Here is a 21,623-nt window from a genome sequence, read left to right on the forward strand (position 1 = left end):
TTTTATTTCCTAAGTGTCAAAGACATTACTTCTCCCCAACTTCATTTCTTCACTAAATACTGAACAGGCCTCCCTTCTTCCATAGTTGCCCCCCTCAAGTCCATTCTCATAACCAGTTATCTTTTCAAAATACAAATCTGAACCTGTGTAAAACCATTAAGTAACTTTCAATCACTCTTAGGGTAAATTAGAAAATTCTTAAAGTGGTCTGGTTTCTCCCAAGTTTAGGATCTCATCCCCTACTTCACTACTCTTCCCTGGATCCGTCCCTTCAGCCAGTCCCAATGTCTTGGGTTTTTCTCCTGCACATATTCTCTCTACAATTGCCATCTATTCCTATGGCCTTACCATCTATTTGCTGGTGGCTGCCACATCTGTGTCCGGCTCCTACACGGTTTATCCTCAAGGTTGTCCTAGTTCAGATCACTATAACACATCACTACATCATTTTCTCTCTGCTCTGAGTATTCCACTAGAGCCTCCTTACACTGCGGCCAGCGTTTTCCTAAAACATAAATGTGATTATACCACTTCCCTGCAGTTATCTTTCAGAAACCCCTCACTCCCCTCAGGCTAATCTGGCGGTGTTTCTCAAAGGAAGCACCACTGGCACTTGGGGCAGCTGCCCTATGGATTACAGGAGGCTTAGCATCTCTGTGCCTCCTCCTTACCCCACCTCCCCACCCCCCATTTCCAACCCCCTAAAGGGGCAGTTCCTTTCTCACAGGAACTGTTGCAAGATGTGCCTATCCCACCTCCTTCACCTTTGCTCTGGTGCTTCTAACCAGATCCTGATAAACGTGGGAGGCTCCCCCAAGGCAACCAGTTACCTGTGTTCCTAGCATCCAGTACAGGCTGGCTGAAGCTCTGCTGCCAGTGAACGACTGAAGGAAGAGGTGAGTTCAAGAAGGGACTGAATGAAGGCTAAGCGGCCAGACATCTACCTGTAGATTCTGGCACCATGGGCCGGGCACGCCCTCTGGCGGCCACAGCCGTCTCCATGCAAGGTTACAGAGGCTGCGGGGTGCAGGAGGCCCCCAGTGGCCCTGAGGCATCCCCCGCACCCCGTCTCCAGGCCTCTGGACGCCTCTCTTTCAAACCTAAGCATTAGATTATGGGACAGTTAGTGCAACACCACAGTTTGAAAAGTCCTGCATCACCACGGAGGTACTCCACCACAGCCCTACTCCTGCCCCTGTGAGGCCGTCTCCTGACTCCTCCAACACAGTGGTCCCATGGATGTCCTCCCCACTCCCACACCATCCACTCACCCATCTGCCGATGCTGAGGTGTCTGCCTCAGCGATGTCCACCTCCAGTGGTAAGGCCTGCCTGACAAAAGCCCAGGAAGGGTTCAATGGCTACAAACATTAAGGCATTAAGGCAATTCTGTATTTTCATCTTAAGTGGGCCTTCAACATTTTAACAACTTCCCCATCCATTTCAAAACTCTTCCCTCTCTTGGATTTTAGGACTCTTTTCTAGATGCTTCTAAGTCTTCTTTCTTTGACTTAAATGCTAGTGTTCCTCAGTGTACCACTATTGATACATTGATGGCTCTCAAATTTCTGTCTTCAGTCTAGATTTTCCTATTGAGTTCCAGGCCCATGCATCCAGTTACCTTCTGGATATCCATCAAGTACCTCAAATATATTCCAAGTTTAACTCTTCACCTCCTTCCATCTTTTTTACTCATTTTCTGGCTATGAAGCACTCCAACTAAGAAGATAAAGGTGGTTTCTGGAGTCAAGAGAGACCTAGGTTCTAATGGCTCGTTCTGCCCAAGCTATGTTACTATCTGAAAACCTGAGTTTCCCTCCTCTATAAAGCAGAGATATTAGTTGCTACATGGTCTTCCATGGTTCCCCATCACCGACACAAAGTCTAAACTGGAACTATCATTAAATATGGCCCTTGCCTAACTCACTAGACCCATTTCCACTTTGGTTTCAGTTCCTTGAATATACCAGGTATGTGGTAAGTGCTGTACTCTTTGCCTGGATACTCGGACTAATCCCCACTCTTCTAACCCAGCAAACTACTACCTACCATCTGTTCTTCAGGTTTGAGCTCAGATGTCATAGTCTCTGGGAAGCCAAGTTGGGCTAGGCAACCCTCCCCTGACAGTGGAAAGTGTTATTCACCACTATATTCCCAGCGGCAACACAGACCTTGAGTTACATTTGTGTTGACTGAAAGAAAGAAGCAAAAGACAAAGATGGTTTCCAAGAGCATGTATTACACAGGTCTGAGTGCAAGAAATAGCAAACAGTGGCTATGTTTGCTTTAAAAGCTCATCAGGTACCAGTGCCAAGTCCTGATGCTTTTGAGGGCCCCCTGACTCTCGGCCCCTCCGAAGTAGGCTGGGCCCAGGCTCCTGGGTGAGCGGGCAGCTTCTGCATGGAACGTCCGGCCTCCTGTCACCTGAGGCATCAGGCACTTCGGTGATGCCCAAGGCTGGCTCCTCTTTCTCTCTCTGTGCACCCACGGGCTCCCACAGCCAGCTCTGGTGGGGAAACTCACGAGGTGGATGGACCAGCCCAGGAGCACCAGGTGGCCAGGACTTCCCCTCCTGTCTGGGAGACTGGTTCTCAGGGTGGGCTGGAGTTATGGTTTCCAAATCCTGGGAGCTGGCCATCCCACCTTCCATTGCTGCCTTTCTGCTTGGGGATGCCCTGTCTGCACCCTCGATAAGAAATTTCCAAGACCATGGGCCTGGCTCTCCGGAGGTGGAGGAGGCAGCAGAGCGACGGGCGGGGATAAGTCCTGAAGAGCTGGGACAAAGTGCCGTTAGTGCCTGGGTGTGGAAGGGCTGGGCCTTCCAGCAGCCTTCAGGAGGGATGGGGTCTGTGCGGCCAGCCTTACGTAGGCTGGGGGCCGCTGATGAGGAGCTGACAGCCTCCTCAAAGGCTTGTGGGATCCCAAGCTTCCTCTGGGGGACACTAGGGCCTTCCACTCTGGGAGGCTTCAGTGTAACCTCTGTCAGTAGGCCTGGGACCACTGGGCCCTGACTCCCGGGGCCCCTGGACAAGAAGGCATCCTCTTCCTCACCCACTCCTGCTCCTGTGGGGGGGGGCACCCGGCCCAGTGCCGGGCGCAGTGCCAAGCTGGGCTCCTGTACGCCTTGGCTGTTCTCGGGCCCCTCCTCGGCGTCATCCTCGGAGGAGTCAACCTCACGGATGGCTTCCTGCTTCTGCAGTGACTCTCGCCGTTCAGCCCGGTCCTGTCGGAGGGTGCCGAGGGCCCGTGAGGGAGAAGGCTGCAGCACCCCCTTCCCAGACAGCACACTCCTGGTCCCGACCACCTCTAGAGGGCTGACTTCCCTGGGTGGCAGTTCCTTCTTTAGCTCGGGGTGGGGCAGGTCAAGGCTATGCTTTCGAGCAGTGGCTAGCTTCTTCTCTGAAGCAGCAAGTGCAGCTGCCAGTTTCTCAGCCGACTGTACTCTCTTTAGCAGTGGTGAGCGGGGCGGCTCCGCACTCTTGGGCCGTGAGAGCTGCCTGCCCAGAGGAGGCGACAAGTGAAGCTTGGCAGGCAAGGCCTGGGCTCCATGGCCAGACAGGGGTGATGGGGAGCGCTGGGGTGAAGCTGCTGGCGGTGGGGAAGGGGTGTGGGCCAGGGGTGACAGTGGGATGCTGCCGGCCGACTTGCGCCGCGGAGAGCGGTACTGGCGCTGGAGCTTGGGTGCCAGGCCGTGCAGGGAGCTGGGCCGTGCGTGCCCAGAGCCGGCTGGAGAACTGGGCACGCTGGAGCTGGGGGAGCTGCTCTGTGACGAAGTCCCTCCCACTTTGCACACACAGACAGACACACAGACAAAGGCAGAGCAATGTTAGCTGATAGAAGTGACTGAGGGGCAAGACAGGGCTAGCCCTGGAATGTCCCAGGATCAAGGTGACCCCAGCCAGTGATCCAGAGCCCAAGCTACAGAAATAAGGTCATCTCCACCCCCATCCCCTCCTCCCTAAGACTGCTGGGTCTTTCAGGAGGTAGGGTGAATGAGTTTCAGAGTGGGGTCACAGAGAAGCACAGAGGGCCCAGGCTCTTTCCCACCTCCCAGGGGCTGTCTCTGAGATCTGCAGGGAGCACTTCATACCTGAATGCACAGCATCGGGGGTCACCCGGTAGCCCTGAGTGGGAGATCGGGGGGAAAGGCTGTGGCTGTGTGTGGGAGAGCCTGGCCCGCTCTCCCCTGATGATAAGGATCGGTTAAGGGAGGAAAGGCTGCGGCTGGTGTGGAGCAGGGATGCCTGCTTGGTGATCTTCCGGAACAGGGAGCTCCTTTTTCTGCTGTAGAAACAAGGGTCATGGGCTGAGTTGGGGCACAGGGCACAGCATATACTGGGCCCAGTGGCCAGGGCCCCCAGCACACGCTAGCCACCCAGGTGGCTTGGTCTGGCTCACCTTTCTTGCCCATCTTTTCCCCGGCTCCGCTTACTCCTTCGGGCCATCTTGGCCTTGTAGCTGCCCTTCCGAGCTGGCCCCACTTTAATGGATGTGTTCTCCAAGGGCGTTGTTGAAATAGACACCTTGTTTCCACTCTGGGGAACAGAGCGTGAACCCAAGCTAAGGTAGTGAACATATTCTTGCTCCCGCCCTTACCCTCGGGCACGGTGACACCACAGCTCTAGCTTTTGCCCCTGCATTAACAAGTCTGAACCACAGGCCTTCCTTCCCTCTTCGCAGATTAGGAAATGGCTCCAACTGGAGCCTGGGCAGTTTGGGGTTGAGAAGGTAGAGAAGAGGCTCATCTGTCTTGTTCTGCAGTCCTGTCCATGGCTCAGAAGGATCCCTGGGCCTTGGTCAGTGAAGACGTTGCTTTCCAGTGAAAACCCATTGCTTTGGGTGCCTCCCGTCCTCAGTGCCACGTGTGCCCAACTCTCCCACTCCCCAATGGCCAGTCACAGACTCACAAGGCGGGGGTCCTTCGGGCACCAGAGAGGCAGCATACCCAGCACTAACCTTCAGAATCAGCTCCACCACTTCTGTGTGCACCAGCCCATGCACAGGCTCCCCGTTGACATGAGTGATGAGGTCCCCCTGACGAAGCCCCGCCTCACTGGCTGGACCTCCATCCTCCACGTGCTGCCCCAGGGAGATAACAGTCCTCAGCCTGGAGCCTGAGCGTGAAGTGTGGGGCCTGGCGCTGCTGGGACCTACCCCCCCTTGGGCCCCTGAGGATAGTGTGGGCAGGCACAGAAGCAGGGACAGACAGGCCTTGTGAGGGGAAGGCGGAGGAGTGATGAAACTGGGAGACAAACATACCCACACCATGTGGTGCACAGTGTAGACGTCCAAGTCACCCATGTAGACACGGATGGCCCGCAGGGTGAAGCCATACTTTTTGCCAGCTCGATGGATGATGATGGGGGGCCTTGAGCTGCTGAGAGCTGGCAGGAAGTCCCTGCTTGGAGAAGAATCCCTGGATGATGGGTTGGATGACTGGGAATGTGGGGACATGGGGCTGGCCAATGGAGAGCAGGTGTGTTCTGGAGAAGGAAAGACAGGACTGAGCAGGTCAGAGGACCCCGGGCGGGCCATGCTCCCAGCCCAGCCCCATCTAGGCTGCTGATCCCAGGCAGCTGTAGCCACAGGCAGAGCCTAGGCCCAGGGGTGTCTTCCCCACAGACTTGGAGCAGCCAAGCTCATGTGCCCAGACCCTCCCCAGGAGGCAAAGGCAGCTAGCCCTGAGGGCGTCCTTGTACCCCTGTACGTAGTCAAACATCGCAATTGCCCTATGAGCTACCACTAGTTTTTTGATGAGGAATTTGAGACTCAGAGAGGTTAAGCAACTTTGTCAAGGTCAGGAGCCATTTGGTGATGGAACCAGGATTTGAATGTAAGCTCTCTGCCTCAGAGCTGGCACTTGTCACACGGTGCCATCCTGCCCTATGGCATGTACACAGGCAACCCGACACCACTGCACACCTTTACAGACCTCTCATCTCATAACAAGGGGGCAGCCGGGACACACAGCCTCTCGGGTACCCGCTCCTCGATGCACAATGCACAGACATACCTGCCACGTGCAGACCCCTGCCCCAGACACCCACAGAGACTCCAAGGCCCTTCCTGCGAGTTTTATCCTAGTTCCCTGGGGGCCCTACCTGCAGGAATGAGGAGGGAAAGGGTTGTGGCCGAGGCAGACTTGATCACTTTGCTGATGGGGCGAGTGGTGCGCTTTTCCACTGAGTCCCCGGAGAGCAGCCGGTGGCGGGCCCTGCGTACCGCCAGGTCACTGATGGCCTTGGCTGTGGCTCCCTCGGTCAGCTGTGGGGTCCCACGGCCTCCTCGAGTCTCCACCGCTGTGGGCCCAAGTGAGCAATGAAACCTGCAATGCCGCCGAGCCTCCCCACCCTGCCTGCCTGCAGGAGCCTCCACGGCAGGCCCTCTGGCCACCTGCTGGGCCACACCTGGGCTGGGACCGCAGCTCTGGCCAAGGGGCTCCTCGTCTAGCTTCAGCCGCCGCTCCACTGGCCCAGATAGCCCTTCTCCAGAAGGGGCCATCAGAGGCCATGTACCCTCCTGCTGCTGTCTCCTCGGGGTGCTGCTGGCCTCGTCAGGGCCCTCAGGGAAGCGGGGAGCATCCAGGAGGCCTGAGCAGCGGCGTCGCACTGTCAGCGGAGGGCTCGAGTCGCTCTCCGTGTGGGATGACTCGGACACCGACAGCCGCTTCCGCAATCTATGAGACACCAGGCCCAGGTGAGACAGGCAGGCGGTCTCCCTCCTCCAGCCCAGGCTTCCGTAGGGGCTCACAAGGGTTATAAGTCACAGAACTTCTTCCCTCAGACACTCCTCTGGAAGCTGTGCTTGTGCGGCCCACCCCCCCTCACTGCCACCAGCGCTCCGCCCCGCACCTGGATCTCGCCCATGACCCACAGCCACCTGACGGATGGCTGTGCTGCCCACCCTAGGGGAGTTCTGGGTGCTCACATCTCAGGGGAGCCAACCACCCAGCTCCGGTCTCGGCCCTTCAGCCCCGCCAGGCCGTCAGAGTGGTCGTCCTTCTCCTCGCTCAGGCTGCGCTTGGTGGGGGGCGGTGCCCGGCGCTCCTCGAGCAGCGAGAGCCGCTCCATGCTACTGTACACCTGTGGGCACAGAGGCTGTGCTCGGGACAGGCCCCAACAGCCTCACCTCCCAAAACTAACCTTGGCACCTGACACCCGGGAATTGGAACCAGTTCTGCCCTTCCCTCCTCCATACCGGGTGAATCTTCGAGCAAGCAGCTCTTCCACTGTGGGGGCCTGGAGTGCTTCTTGCAGTCTCTGTCACAGGCAGGCCCAGCCCTTTCTTCCTCTTTTCCTAGGGGCAGCCCCGTCACCTGCTCCCCCCATCTGCCCCCCAGCCATGGCCCTTGACAGGCCCTCTTCTCCCAGTCCTCCTGTTCTGCCCAGCCTGGGCCTGTGCCGTCGTACCTTGCTGAACCTCGGAGAGCATGAAGAGAACTGGCGGATCTCCAGGCAGCCATCCTCACTCACTTCTTCCTCATCCTCTGAGTCCACATGGTGGTAGCGCTCTGAGCGGGCTGCATCGGACACACAGGACGGGTCCCCTCAGAGGCCCCTGGTGGTGCCTCCTTTTGACCCTCAGCAGACCTCAGGGGGCCCGGAGAAGTTACTCCTGATGCCAAGTTCAGGGTGCACAGGTGTTTCTGGGCAAACAGAGAGGATCCCCACTCCTCCCTGTCCCATCAGTGGCCTTACTGTCAAAGTAGCTGGTATCATCCTCTGACTCCAGCTGAGGAATAAATTCAGCCTTCTGGCGAAGAAGTCCTGTCCAGTCCAGGCCAGTAAAGAATGAATGCTGCTTCACCTCAGAGGCACTGCCTGTGGACAGGAAGGGTGTGGGCAAGGGCGCGGGACGAGCTATGTGGAGTCCAGACCAGCCGGTCCAGTGAGAAGCCAGACCTCAAGAGGCCAGTTCTGAAGGCCTCAGCTCCAGCACCTCTCTTCCTGCGCTCAGAGGAGCAGGGCAGTCTCAGGACCAGACGCACTGCCCACACCTAAAGCCGAGCCTCCCGGATGCACAGATTCAATCTCCCTCCTCCAAGTTGTGAGAAAGGTCAGTGGGGCCGGTCCTACCTGTACCCAGTCTCTCCAGAGGGTTCTGATGGAGCAGTTTAGAGGTGAGGTCCTGGGCATCTGGCGGCAGAGCATCATCCCCCTCAGGCCACACAATCTCATCTGAAGAGTTGGGAGGAAAGAGGGAAGGAGTACGTTAGAAGAGGGTCTCAGAGGCTGCAGGCAGAGTCGGGATATAAAGGGGAAGGTTGTAGGATAAGACATGGGGAGGGAGGCATAGAGGGCCCACACACCCGCTCGCCCATGGCCCATCCTGTGACCCAGGACTCCCCTGTCCTGAAGCTCTAGCTCAGCCTCATTCTACACTTCAGACACTGGCACGCTCGCAAACACACCACAGGCACACTCATGCCCATATGGGGGAGACATGACCACAAACAGAACAAGCGCCGGGTGATAGTACATGCGCACGTGCGCACACACACACACACACACACACGAATTCACAACATAAGCCTCACAGGTGCATGCATAAATCATATTTGTGGATCCAGACTCTGTCTCCCCAGTGTGCCTGGGTGATGGTACCTACCACTGATCACTTGCCCAAAGAGCTCCTCCGGAGTATCTCCAAAGAAAGGGACGCAACCCACCAGGAACTCATACAGGATTACGCCCATGGCCCACCAGTCCACTGGCTTCCCATAGCCCTGACGCAGGATCACCTCAGGTGCGATGTACTCCGGGGTCCCGCATACCTGGGCACACAGAAGCCAGGCTAGCTCAGCTTCCTGAGGCAGCTCACTGGCATCATGGCTGAAGGGGTGGGGATGGTCCCACCTCTGGAGAAATCTCTGAATGAAGACTCAGCTTACTTTGGTTAAAGAGCAAGATCAACAGAAACCCAGGGTATCAGACTTGGAACTGGTGGTGGGGTGAGTTTATGTACTTCCCAATTAACCAAAACATATAATTCTAGCCTGGAACAACCACCCCCTGAGCGCTCCACACCTCTTTATGGCATCTAGTTCCCCAAATTGGCCTCTGCCCTCCAGTCTCTCAAAGGACAGCCCCTACAGTCACATGACTACTTACAGGGACTTGCAAACAGTTACCATCTGAACTGTCAAATCAGGGAACATCTAGAGGCTAATCTCAGGAAGCTGGGCCACAGCCCAGTGGAAACTTGGAGCTGTGTTCCAAGAACAACAGACTCCAGAAGAGCCTTGCCCTTAACTGAGGCTAGGAGGCTCAGGACTAATCTCACGTTAGTCTCGGAGAGTAACAATGGTTATATGACCTATTTTCTCCAAACCCCAAGGAAGAAAATGATTTTGGATTTTATATCCGTTATGATTCTTGAGCCCCACCCCGTTTTCCCCAAATATGCTCCCTTACCTCAATGCCTCCCTGGAACCAAAAGGCAGAAAAGATAGGAGCTCCCAGTCTCAACATGTACCTACAGGGTTAAGTATGTGGCCCCTCACCACATATTCTAAAGTCTGGACCTCAACACCCAAGGTCTCAACCATTCTTCCTTACCTGCTTGTCCAGGAACTCCCGGGCATCCTTTTCAATGTGGCCCTCGTACAAGTTTGTTGTCAGGCTCATGAGGCCAATTTTAGAAAGGCCAAAGTCAGTAAGCTTGATGTGCCCCATGGATGTAATCAGGAGGCTGGGAAGTCAGAGACACAGAAGTATGGGGTTATTTCCTGGTTTTCCAAGAGTGCTGATTTTAGTACATGCCAAATTTTCCCACTCAGGCTTTTATAGGGTTCCTGTGGGACTTAAGCAGGGTAGCTTCAGCCGGGAGCCAAGCAGCTGTGAAAGAAAAGGTATCTCTGGCTTTGTGAGTCGTGCATTCTGCACAAGCAACTCACCTGCCTCTTGCCCATTCCCCCAACTCACTACCGTTTACTGCCCTCAACCGTATTCTCTGCTGCGGGAAGGTACCAGCAGCAATCAGCCTCATCCCGAGGCTCTCCTCACCTGGGTGGCTCACAATACCCAGGCTCAGGGAGAGGGGAAAGGGGCACATAATCTTGTGCCATGCCCACAGCTGGTTTTAAAGGAGGGCTGTTGGGAGAAACCAGAGATAAGATCTCACAGGAAGCGGTCTCCTTCTTCGCCTGTCACATACCCTGAGTCATTTCATTTCATGACAAAGGCTTCACCCTGCCACCCCTTTATTCTATTTTCCAAATCAGCATCTGACTTCCTTTATGAACTCCATGCCTACTAACTGCCCAGATGTCTTCCAGGCACCGTGAACTCAACCTGTCCAAAGCAGAGTCACACCTCCTACCTGGTACTCTTCTCAGAAAATGATTTCTGTTACCTCTGAGCTCTCTGAGAAGTACTTGATTATTTATAAAGATACTCTGGCTCCTGAAAGGTCTTACAACAGAGTAACTAACACAAAAAGTAGGTATTATTATCCCCATTTTAAAGGGGAGGAACAGGGGCGCTTGGGTGGCTCAGTTGTTAAGCGTCTGCCTTCAGCTCAGGTCATGGTCCCGGGGTCCTGGGATCGAGCCCCGCATCGGGCTCCCTGCTCGGTGGGAAGCCTGCTTCTCCCTCTCCCACTCCCCCTGCTTGTGTCCCCTCTCTTGCTGTGTCTCTCTCTGTCAAATAAATATAGAAAGTCTTTAAAAAAGGGGAGGGGAACAAGAGGCTCAGAGCTTTAATTAACAGACCCAAGCTCGCAGAGTTAACTAGTGGTCATTTGAACTCTGGTCTGTCTAGTGTCAAAGCCACTTTCCATGACAGAGGCTTATCCCCATGCACTAGTCTTGAGCTGGAAATCTGGAAGATAGCCCACACTCTGCTCTCTTTTTCTCTCCCACGCACCCCTCCCCCACCTTTAGGTTTCCTTTCTACTTCCTAACGGTCTCCCCTCTCTTCTGCATCCTGTAGGCATGGCTGATTTGGCCCAGTCTCCTGCAACAGCCTCACCAATCTTTCCACTGGCAGAGTGATCTTTCTAAACCTAAACCAAAACCTGAGCGTGTCATTCTATCATACCTCTGGCTAACAGGCCCTTTGATGACTCACTAGGATCCTTTAAAATAAAATCCAAACCTAACAAAAAGACCCCTGGATATCTGCTCCCTGCCTATCTGTCCAGCCTTATCTCTTATTACTCTGACCAATTAACGATCCCAGTCTCCGCATAATGTACTATTTGTAGTTCCAGGGTCCCCTGCTCTCATACCTGCGTGCCTTTTGCAAATCCTGCCTCCTGGCTTTAGAAAGCTCTTTCCACCTTCCCCATCTGACTAATGCCTTCTGAGAAGTAGCCTATCCGCAGGTAGTTCTGTGTCCCACACTGAAGTTCTATAGGTTAGGGACTATCTTACAGCCCAGATTATAGTGCTTGGCCCAGGGACGTCAGTAAATGTGAGAACCCCTGTTCAGCCTCTACTAGATGGTGCTGACGCTCTCCAGCTTGGTTTCTTTAGCTGAGCTCCTCAGTGGCTCTTCCATGTCACTGAGGGCTTACGAAGCCCCGGCCAGACTCACTGGCAACGGGCTTTGCATCTGGGGTGGTCAGGGGCTAGAGTTCTAGGCCTAGACAGACACCCACATGAGCACTGTTTTCTAGCAGCCATTCTGGGATAGATTCAAACACACTGTGTCTGCCTCGACTTATTTAGAGACCCAAGAGGGAGACTTTGGGCCGGGGCCCCGGAGAGTGGGCGTACTTGTCAGGCTTGAGGTCACGGTGCACAATGCCGTAGTTGTGCAAGTACTCCAGGGCCAGCACGGTCTCCGCAAAGTACAGACGCACCATGTCCACGGGCAGGGCCCCGATGTTCTTCAGCAGAGTGGCACAGTCTCCTCCTGTAACAAGCCCAGGACACCATGAAGGAAGGACCCAGTTCCCTCGTCAGGACGGTCTCAGGCTTACGTCTCTGAAGCCTCGGGGAAACCCCTGGTGCTAGAGGCCAGGACTCTGGCCCTCCCGCTGTGGTACGGGGGGCACACAGAGTGGAGAGGTGCAGGCGGAAGAGAATCTGCCAATGGCTGTCAAGGCCATCGTTCAGGCCAGAGAGGGTAGGAACCCGGGCCTCCATGCCTGTGAAGGGACTGGCAGGGGTAGCGCGAAGTTATTTCGGGGTGGGAGTCCATCGGCCTGAGACTCCAGCATTTGTCCACTTATGTCCTTCCTGTTGGCTATCCTTTGGTTTTTGAATAAGGCAACATTGTAAACTCCCAGCACGTACTCTCTGGATGAAAAGGAGAGTTTTGTTCAGTTTCAACTTCAAGACTTAGGTCTTAAAGATATTTGTATCTTTGGAAGCTGTACCCAGCAGTGCGAAGGGAAGAGTGAAGGTCACTGGGAAAGCTGCCGTCTCTCCCCAGGGGGGCCCCAAGATGCTCTTCGACTCCATCCCCAGAGCATTTTGTGTGGTCTCAAGGGGTGTCCCCTTCACAAGCCATCAGTCAGGGCAATGGCATTCCTTTTTTTCCTGAGGGTCCAGATGCAGTCCTCCCAGCATGCAACCCGGGGCTTGTGTGGCTCTGCTACCTCCTCTGGTCCTGCCTGGCACCAGCAGTAGAGACCATCCAGGCTTTGGGGCGCAGGATTCTACAGCTGTTGGTCTGATACATCTTGTCCCAGAATGCCTCTCTTTGCACCTGACATGGGTGGCCTCATGGCAGCTACTACTCCAGAAGCCTCTCCCTGTGAGGGGCAGGGAGCCTTGTGCCCACTGTGGCCAAATGGTCTCTGAGATCCTAAGGCAAAAAACCAATGCCAAAGAGAGATTGGGAAGCTGGGCCCTGAAATGTCACCCCTATACAAAGCTGTTGGTCCCAGCTCAGGGCTAAGCCTCACACTGTGCCTTGGCCTCCATGCCAGGCCACCTCCCCCCGCCCCCAGTACCTTCAACATACTCCATCACCATGCACAGGTGGCGCTTGGTCTCAAAGGAGCAGAACATGCTGACCACAAAGGGGTTCTCGGCAAAAGTCAGTATGTCACGCTCCACGAAGGCCTGCTGGATCTGGTTCCGAAGGATCAAGTTCTGCTTGTTGACCTTCTTCATGGCAAAGCGCTGCCGGGTGGACTTATGCCGCACCAGGAATACAGCCCTGGAAACACAGCCCATCCCATCTCCCATGGGCCCTCAGCACCTGGGCTGTGCTCCCCACCACCCAGAGCTGGGGTGTCCAAACTGCCTCCTATCCCACCTTATAAACGCACAGACCACAGGAGCAGGGGTGAGCTTATCGATGAGAAAGATCTGGGCCTCCTGCCCACAGAACTCTTCAATTTCCCAATACACCAAGTCCTGAGGACACAGTTCAACCCTTCCCCAGAGTTCAGCGAGAGGAGGAGTACTACCAAGAGGAGTGGGGACCTTGTCTGGGAAAGGAACAATGCTCAGACGTCAGAGGAAACAACTCCCGTCTCTCCAGGAGGCCTTGGGAGGGAGAGGGTCTATCCTGAGGCATCTGCTGCCCAGAGGATTGGGTATCATATGCTTCTAGAAGGAAGAGCCTAAGGGCTGACTTAGCGCCAGTCCTGGCCACACCCTCATCCCTGCCTTTACCCATAGGCGCCATTGCTGATGAGCTTAATAGTTTCGAAGTCCTCCTCAGAGGGTGTCTTTTTAGATGTCAGAGATGCCCCACGGCCCTAGAAGACAAGAACAAAGGCGGGAGACAAGCATGCATCTTAGAGCCCACATGCTTGGGGAAGCTGGAGCCCCAGCATCAGCTCAGCTCTTAGTCCTCCTGCAGCCCCCAACCATTCTTCCTGATGCAGGAGCTGAGTGACTTCGGAGATAGTAGTTGCAACCGCCCACTCCTCCATTCCGCCCTCAGATGTCCTCTCAAAGACATATGCTTCATAGGGCCCAGCCTCTGGGATCGGGGCAGAAGCTCCAGGTCTTTACCTCCACTGAATCATCTGTCTCTGGAGTGTCAGGACTGTCATAGCTGCTCAACTGGGCCATTTCTAGAAACAAAGCAAGGGCACAAGAGAAAGGTGTGCGCAGCAATGTCAGGCATCTCAACAGTCCACTCAAAGCACATGAAAGGTACATGCAAGGTAGGCATTCGTATTTCCTGCATCAGTCTGGGGTGCAAATCCGGTCCTGTGGCTCCATCCTCAGAGCAGTCACAGCTTTTGGACTTGTTTGCCAAATAATACTGCCACTCCTATTTCTAGAAGCCCAGTGCCATTCAAAAGGCCTGGCAAATTTTAAAAAGCTTCCCTCAAATTTAGGACAATTCCTGGAAAACAGGGCCCAAGGTTGGGCTATTGGTCCTTATCCCGCTTTACCGGTGGGGTCGGGAAGCAGGGACGGTGGACAAATAGAGACCAGGGACTTAGAAGCCCAGGGTTCCTGCAGGGGCGCCGTGTGAAGCCCTGAAGAACGGAGAGATCTGTTGAAGCCTGGGGTTGGGACCACACCCAAGTCACAGGAGGGCTGGTAAGGTGGCAGAAGGGGAGGTTAAGCATGCAGAGGTGGTGACCATTTTTGAAAATGCAATTGTGGTCCTTTGTTGTTGACCTCTTTTGACATTAGGTTAAATCCAACCCAGCTGGGCTCATGGCAATCTGGGTTGGGTTATACCAGGCAGGTGTGAACAAATCTGAAGGAGGGGCTGCATTATGACAGAGAAGACGGGGTTTCTCTGGCAGCCCTGAGGCCCCTGACGCTGCGTCGTGTCCATGTCCAATATAAGCCTCTTCTTCGAGTGGCTTCCCTGCGGTTAGAGCTTGTTGGCTGTGGGGCGTGTTTGCAGCCACCAGGCAGCATGCTCACCCTCTAGGGGATCCCGTGTGAGGCCCAGTTGACTAACGATGTAGCGGGGAATGTCACATTTAATCCCTTGTCCCTCTTTGGCATGGCCCTCGGCTGCTTCTAACAGGTGGTAGAACTCTTCAGGGTCAAACTCCTGCACCAGGGGAGAGAGGCAGTCAGTGGTGAGGGCTACAAGTGAAGGCCTCTTTGGTTTTTACAGCACATACCCCAAGGACGATGAACAGGGCTTTTTCTGTGATTGGACACCCTTGCCCCCGAACACCCAGTAACATCATGGTTCAGGGATCATAAAAATGGGGACAAATTCCAGGCCAGCTCCAGATTGGATATCCTAAGCATATGCTGTCTTCCCGACAATAAGAACCAGACCTTTTGGTTTCAAGACAGCTCTGCCTCTTGGCCTGGTCCAAAGCCTCCTGCCAGCCAGATGGCACCGTCACACACACACGCACACATACACGCACGCACGCACGCGCACACGCACACCTGCCCTCAGATATTTACCGAGAGCCTCCTCTGTGCTAGCGGCTGGAGAGCCGTGAGGACAGCACGGCAGTCCTTGTCTGGCCCGAGCACGGAAGACTGAGGGTTCCATTTACTGAGTACCCACTAAGTGCCACACTCTGGGCTAAACCCTGCTACCCCCAGGTATTTCCTCAGTGAGGAAATCAAGCCCCACAGAAGCACTGACTTGTTCTCGTCACACCTTGGACTTCCCTCAGCTGCAGCGCGGCCTGCGGCATCGTAACTGTTCCTTCCATGTCTCCATGCCTCCTCTCTGAGGCACGAAGAGACTGACCGCACTACAGAGGGAGCACCTTAGGATCAGGGGCTCTGTGTCCCCAGTGTCTGCCATAAAGGAGGTGCTCAGTAAAGTGCTGCTGCACGACCAAGTGAAGGACGTGACTTCCGCCAACGGAACCGGCCCGTGCTCCGGACCACCGGATCCCCACTCACCTGGGGCCTGCTCGGTGCGAGGGGGCCAGGCTAATACCCCTCAGGAGCAGCCATTTTCCCCACAGGAACTCGTCTGGGCCCCACTGCTGGCAGGTCATATGTAAACGAGGACTACCACACTTTTGCTGGTAGCAGGACACCTCCCCTCCGCGCCCCACCCCCTCCCAACCTTCCCGCCAGCCCACTCACCAGGCATTCCAGCAGTCGAGCCGGGCGGGCAATGACAATCATCAGCTTCTTCACCAGCTGCATCACAAAAGCCACTTCTGAACTCTGTGAGCGCTCGTGAGCCTGTAGAGAAGACAAAGGTTGCTTAAGCAATCCACTGGCACAGCGTGGTTGGGCTAACGCAGGACGGGGCTGGGCAGAGCTGGCTCTGGGGAGCAACAGTTGGGTGGTACAGACACTTCCGCAAAATGAAGAAGTTAGAGAAGGCCAGTGCACAGTGAGAGGGAGCTTTAGGACACTACATGACACCAGGGAATGTCACAGAGACACGTGGCTTTCCCTGTTCCTCCATCCAGACCCCAGCTCAAGGGGCAACTCTCAAGGGAGCTTTCACTGATCACTTCCCGACCCAGGCAGAATGTCAGGAAGAGAAAGACTTCAAAGCAGGAGGGAGGCGACCCGACAGGTATTTTAGAAAGATCACTCTGGCTGTAGCGTGAACAGTGCACTGAAGAGTGCAAGCAAAAAAGCGGGAAAATCCATTAAGGGGCTACTGTGCTGATGTGCATGAAAAAGCCATAAACCCCCGCAGGAAGGATGGACAGAAACAGCCAGCCTGGGGCTATTTCTGAGGTAGATGAGGGAGTAGACCTGGGGGCTGGCAGAAGCAAGAAGAGAAGGGAAATGCAAGTACAACTTTCGGGGCATTTCAGTGAACCCACAAATGAATTAAGAACTATAAGAAGATAAGTAGTTCAGGTAAGGGCAGGTGGAGAAGTTCTGTTTTGGACGTGCAGCGTTTGAGGTACCTATACTAGATACTTTCTTGGGTATTTACCCAGCCCAAGAGCCTTTCTCTCTTTTATGGAAAATGCTCTGACGTCTAGTAGCTACCTCTGTATTGTGTGGCTGCCCGTTCCATCCCACCTCGAGCAGCTGACCGGTGTGGATGACTCTCGTATGAATTTAAAAATGGACGGAAAGACAACTGTTAATACCAGTGTGGCAGAACTGTCGGGTGAAAAGGGATGGCCGCATCCACCAAAGACACAGAGGAAAAGCAGCACAGAGAAAAACAAGCATGAGAGGAGAATGACCACTTCCTGAGCTTCCCACAGCTTCTAGTTTCTGGTTTTGGCCCCTTAGGGCCCCGTTGCATTCCTGTCTTCAATTGTCGAAGACCCACCCTTTTCATCTTTGTAACGAGTTTCCCCTTCCTGCTTAAACTGGCTCTCTATTACTTGCAACCAAAGGATACTAACCAATCTTGGAAGTCAAAGTGGAGGCGTCTTTTTTGAAGCAGCTACAACACTGATCTAAGCTAAGGAGAACAGGGAGGGACACAGCCAGGTGGGCGTGCTCGGTGTACGGACGACAATGAATGAGATGAAGCTGTCAGGGAGAGCGTGAAGGAAGGAGGAGGAGAACGACGCACAGGGTGGTGCCCTGCGGAACACCAGAATTTAATACTTTCTTTTTTTTTTTTTTTTTTTTTGGTAATCTCTACATCCAACATGGGGCTCGAACTTACAACCCTGGGATCAAGAGTCGTGTGCTCTTCCAACTAAGCCAGCCAGATGCCCCCTAAAGCAACACGAAACACCAGCATTTAAGAGATGGGCAGGGAAGGAACTTGTGAAGGGGCAGCAAGACTGTAAGACTGGAGAGAAGAGTGTTATGACCCCCAGCGAGGAAAAAGGTCCAGGAGAGGTATTCATGGTGTAGAGTTCTGTGGACCTGTGAATACAGATGAGGGTGGAAAGAGGCCATAGGATCTCTTTGGCAATTGGTTGGTTTGTTCCTTGGTGACTTCTGCCTGAAACAGTTTTAGAGGAATGGTGGGAAGGGAAAGTAGAAGGCGCAAGACTGAGCAGTGAAGGTTGTTAGGAAAGAAAAATAACAAATGAGGACCATTAAAAAAAAATGGTTATGAAATGAAGAGAGAAGCTGGGCACTTGGTGAAACTCATTTATTCTTTTAAGACTTAGCCCAAATATCAACTCTGTGAACCCTCTTCTAAGTCCTCTGCCTGTACCCCATCCCCCACCAAACACACCAGAACAGGAATTAACCGCTCCCTTTGCTCTGTTCCGTTTGCTCATACCACATGGTACCACATGTTGTTTGATAACTAGTTGTCCACAGCTACACTGTAGAGCCTTGTGAACGGAGAGACTGTGTCTTTTTTTTCCCCTTACGTGCGAAGACTAGCATAGTGCCTCTTACATAGCTGACTTCAATGTTTGTTGATGAAATGTTTGAAAATACGATCTTAGGCTCTGGAATAAGACAAACCTGGGTTTGGGTTCTAGCTCTGCTACTAAGAAATGAGTTACGTTGGGCTCACCTAGCTCTTTTAAAGCTTTGGTTTCCTCATCTGTCGACTTAGAGAATAGTAGTACCTTACTTACAGTGTTGTGAAGATTACATTAGATAAATTAAATGAGATCACATATTGTCTAGCATGCACTGAGGGCTCGATAAATGATAGTAACTATATTTTCAATGTAAATCTTACCATGCTATTTTCCAAATTAAAACCATTCAATAATTTCCCCATTGCCTTCATGGTAAGATCTAAGCTCCTCACAACACTTTAGCCTTTGCCCCTCCCATTCTAACGCTTCAAATTCATCTACCAACTCTTCCCTGCAGGCATCCTTCACCTACTTCATCTGCAATTCCTGGAATGCACCTAGTTCCTTTATACCTCTCAGAGTGGCCTGATTCCAGGGCCTGGCTAGTGCCTGCTCCTGGTGGGCAGACCGACCATAAGTGGTTGTTCCTATGTATCCTTTGATTATTCTCATGCTACATTTACTGTTTACATTTGTTTTGTTGTACACAGGTTTGTAAATATTATTGCCTAAGATATTCGTATATAACTTGGACTTTGTAGCTTTTATTTATTCAAAATTCACATGTTACTGACTTATGATGGTGGTCTACCCTGGGCACTATGTGGTGAAAAAAGAAAACACTTCCCCGCAAAAAAATTTTTAATGTGGAAACAATGAATTTCACGGAAAACAAAAAAAGGAAAAAAGAACAAACAATAAAACACTTTTTCCTAGGTCTGGTAAACTCCTACCTATTGGTCAAGACTCAACTTTTCCCGAACTCTCCATGCAGAACTGTGCTCAGAACAGACCTCTACTATTCAGTGCTCCTCGATCAAAATCACTATAATACATAAAAGTGAGATAATTCCTGTAGAGGGCTCAGGGTGGTGTCTGGCCTACAGTACACGTCAATAAATGATAGGTGTTCTTTTCACTTGTTGATGGGTCTGTAACCCCACTCAACAGCAAATTCCTTGAGCTGGAACCTGCAATGAGCTTTTTTCTGCATCCCCAGGGTCTAGCAAATTAGGGGACAGATAAACGCACTGGCTCCGTATTCAGTGCTCTTACTGCACCAACCAAACTACTCCCAGGGGCCATGAGTCTGGGAAAATGCCTGAAGGTTTTGGGCAAGGCTCTGACTTTTTAGCATTTCAGAAAATCAATCTTAGATATACAAGCAACCTGGGAAGTCACTCCACTTAGATCCTTTACCTGATGCCACAATCCTGGATTCCTATCCACTGTTAGAAAGTTATTCTTGAACAGAATCAGAGCTGCCAGGGATTTGCATGAGAATTTAGTTTGCTTAAAATCATATTTCTACAATGTTTGAATTTAAGCATTACTCTTGAAATCAGAAAAAAAACATTTTTGTAGAAGGAAGCACTTTTTCATCTATTAAATCAAAACTTTCCTCACTGTAACTCTTATCCACTGGGTTAACAGGCCTTTTAGAGGACAGGGAACAATCTGCTACCTATTATGTATGAGAAATCTTCCAGTATTTGACAGCAATAATCACGGTCATCTTTAGTCATCTTTTCTCTAGATTCAACTGTTTCCTAATTAAAAACAAAACAAACAACTCCCTGCTCCTAATTTCTAGACTAACACACTAAAGTCCTGTTTGATCATAGTCCTGGGGTCTCAGCTCAGCTGGTACAACACCAGAGCAAGGTCGTGTCAGAGGTAATAGGGGTCTGGATTAGGAAATACTCTAGTACATGAAGGGGCACATGTCCTCCCCACTGTACTAGTACTAATGGTATAATATGGGGCAACTGTGATTTGAGGGGGGAAGGCAACTGACCACCTTATTGTAGAGGATAAGAGGAAAGCAAACCCTAGAGCAGGAAGCAGTGGTTGAGAACTCACTGTATGGCGTGCCTGGGTGGCTCAGTTGGTTGAGCATCCGACTCCTGGATTTGGCTCAAGTCATGATCTTGGGGTCCTGGGATTGAGTCCTACGTCGGGCTCGCACTCAGCACAGAGTCTGCTTGGGATTCTTTCCCCCTCCCTCTGCTCCTCCCCCACCACTCGCATATGACAAGCATGCTCTCAAATAAATAAATAAATAAATAAAATCTTAAAAAACAACAACAACAACAACCTTACTGAATACTCTGGTCTTGACCATCTCTGGGTTACTTTATGTCTAGCCTCCCAAGAAGTCTTTTCATACTGGGGAGGATCAGGTCTCTAAACACCTAAATCCCTACTAGCAAACTTCTCACCACGTAAATACAATGTCAGGAAACAGATAAACCCAGAGTGCAAGCCCTAGCCAGTTTCCCCCAGGCTGCGCAGAACCATTCTGAAGGCTCTGCTTACCCCAATATTTCCACTAGAAGAAAACTCACCACTGGGGCCACTTTTAGGCTTTGGGTTACAAATGCAGTCAAATATTTATGAATACTACCAATGCTGGAACCTCAGGCAGAGTAAGTGGGATCAGAAAAAAAGCCACAGAACTGAGTTCTTTTGATACCAAACAGACTTCTCTTAGTAACGCAGGGGACTGAGGAGGAACCAAGTCCATCAGCACCACCCTTGGGGGTGCGTCCTGAATATGAGCAAGGAGGTGACAAGCTGGTCGAGAAGACTGGAAACACCACTAATGCCTTTATCTTAGCTTGGAATAAATAATCCACTACCTCATGGAGGATGTACCAGACTTCTAGCACAAGGATACTCACATCTTGTAGAAGTTTCTCTAAATTCTCTTGAAGTTCATAGAAGTAGTGTGATGTAATGAGACGATTCTGGGATTTATCCAGGCAGTCTCGGGCTATCTCAATCACCTGATGATGAATAAAGCTCAAGGTTCCATCTGCCAAGGGCAGCCCACTGTCTGGAGTGTTAGAGGAAATGAATTCTGCAAGACGCTCTTCCATTTGCGCAGTGGCCTGCAAATAAAAGCAGGAAAAGTGACACTTCCCTTCTAGTTGCAGCTCAGTCGGGAGCTCAGCCTGAAGGACTGTTAATAGCCTGAGGATACGCTCTGTGATTCTGGTTTCCTGATGCTGCACTTGGGAAACCCAACAACTACACATATGAAAAGAGCACCCTTAAGTCAAATCAAAACATGGTCAAGGGGCGCCTGGGTGGTTCAGTGGGTTAAGTGTCCAACTCCTGGTTTCTGCTCAGGTTGTGTGATCTCAGGGTTGTGGGATCGAACCCCACTAGGGGCTCTGTGCTCAGTGGGGAGTCTGCTTCTCCTCCCTCTCCCTCTGCCCCTCCCTGGGCTCGCGTACTGTCTCTCTCTCTCTCTCTCTCTCAAATAAATAAATAAATATTTAAAACAAAAACATTATAGTCAAGGCCCTCTCTCACCTGGCCTTGTCTATCCCCCTCCCACTA

At 52.5% G+C, this 21,623-nt stretch overlaps 1 protein-coding gene across 6 annotated transcripts in view; it reads right to left on the bottom strand.

The window, feature by feature from the left end:
* Positions 1 to 2,218: 2,218 nt before the first annotated feature.
* MAST2 (microtubule associated serine/threonine kinase 2) overlaps positions 2,219 to 21,623 on the bottom strand; it is a 215,286-nt gene continuing 195,881 nt past the window's right edge. For 4 of the 6 annotated variants that reach the window (XM_073902677.1, XM_025856595.2, XM_073902675.1 and 1 more), the window contains 20 exons: positions 20,960 to 21,169; positions 15,940 to 16,041; positions 14,794 to 14,926; positions 13,918 to 13,979; positions 13,573 to 13,658; positions 12,903 to 13,111; positions 11,719 to 11,857; positions 9,557 to 9,689; positions 8,607 to 8,772; positions 8,075 to 8,176; positions 7,697 to 7,819; positions 7,409 to 7,518; positions 6,927 to 7,081; positions 6,407 to 6,675; positions 6,101 to 6,298; positions 5,259 to 5,482; positions 4,956 to 5,078; positions 4,398 to 4,534; positions 4,090 to 4,283; positions 2,219 to 3,782 (listed from right to left, as the gene is read on the bottom strand). In XM_073902677.1, coding sequence (XP_073758778.1) covers positions 2,275 to 3,782; positions 4,090 to 4,283; positions 4,398 to 4,534; positions 4,956 to 5,078; positions 5,259 to 5,482; positions 6,101 to 6,298; positions 6,407 to 6,675; positions 6,927 to 7,081; positions 7,409 to 7,518; positions 7,697 to 7,819; positions 8,075 to 8,176; positions 8,607 to 8,772; positions 9,557 to 9,689; positions 11,719 to 11,857; positions 12,903 to 13,111; positions 13,573 to 13,658; positions 13,918 to 13,979; positions 14,794 to 14,926; positions 15,940 to 16,041; positions 20,960 to 21,169 — 4,383 coding nt within the window. In that variant the 3' untranslated portion in view covers positions 2,219 to 2,274. The remainder of the gene's footprint in view (positions 3,783 to 4,089; positions 4,284 to 4,397; positions 4,535 to 4,955; positions 5,079 to 5,258; positions 5,483 to 6,100; positions 6,299 to 6,406; positions 6,676 to 6,926; positions 7,082 to 7,408; positions 7,519 to 7,696; positions 7,820 to 8,074; positions 8,177 to 8,606; positions 8,773 to 9,556; positions 9,690 to 11,718; positions 11,858 to 12,902; positions 13,112 to 13,572; positions 13,659 to 13,917; positions 13,980 to 14,793; positions 14,927 to 15,939; positions 16,042 to 20,959; positions 21,170 to 21,623) is intronic. The other 2 variants (XM_025856596.2, XM_073902678.1) reach the window with 1 other exon arrangement.

This window comes from Callorhinus ursinus, unplaced genomic scaffold (genome assembly GCF_003265705.2).
Source record: "Callorhinus ursinus isolate GAN/ISIS: 27379988/994484 unplaced genomic scaffold, GSC_fseal_2.0 scaffold18, whole genome shotgun sequence".
In the NCBI taxonomy this organism is placed as follows: domain Eukaryota; kingdom Metazoa; phylum Chordata; class Mammalia; order Carnivora; family Otariidae; genus Callorhinus; species Callorhinus ursinus.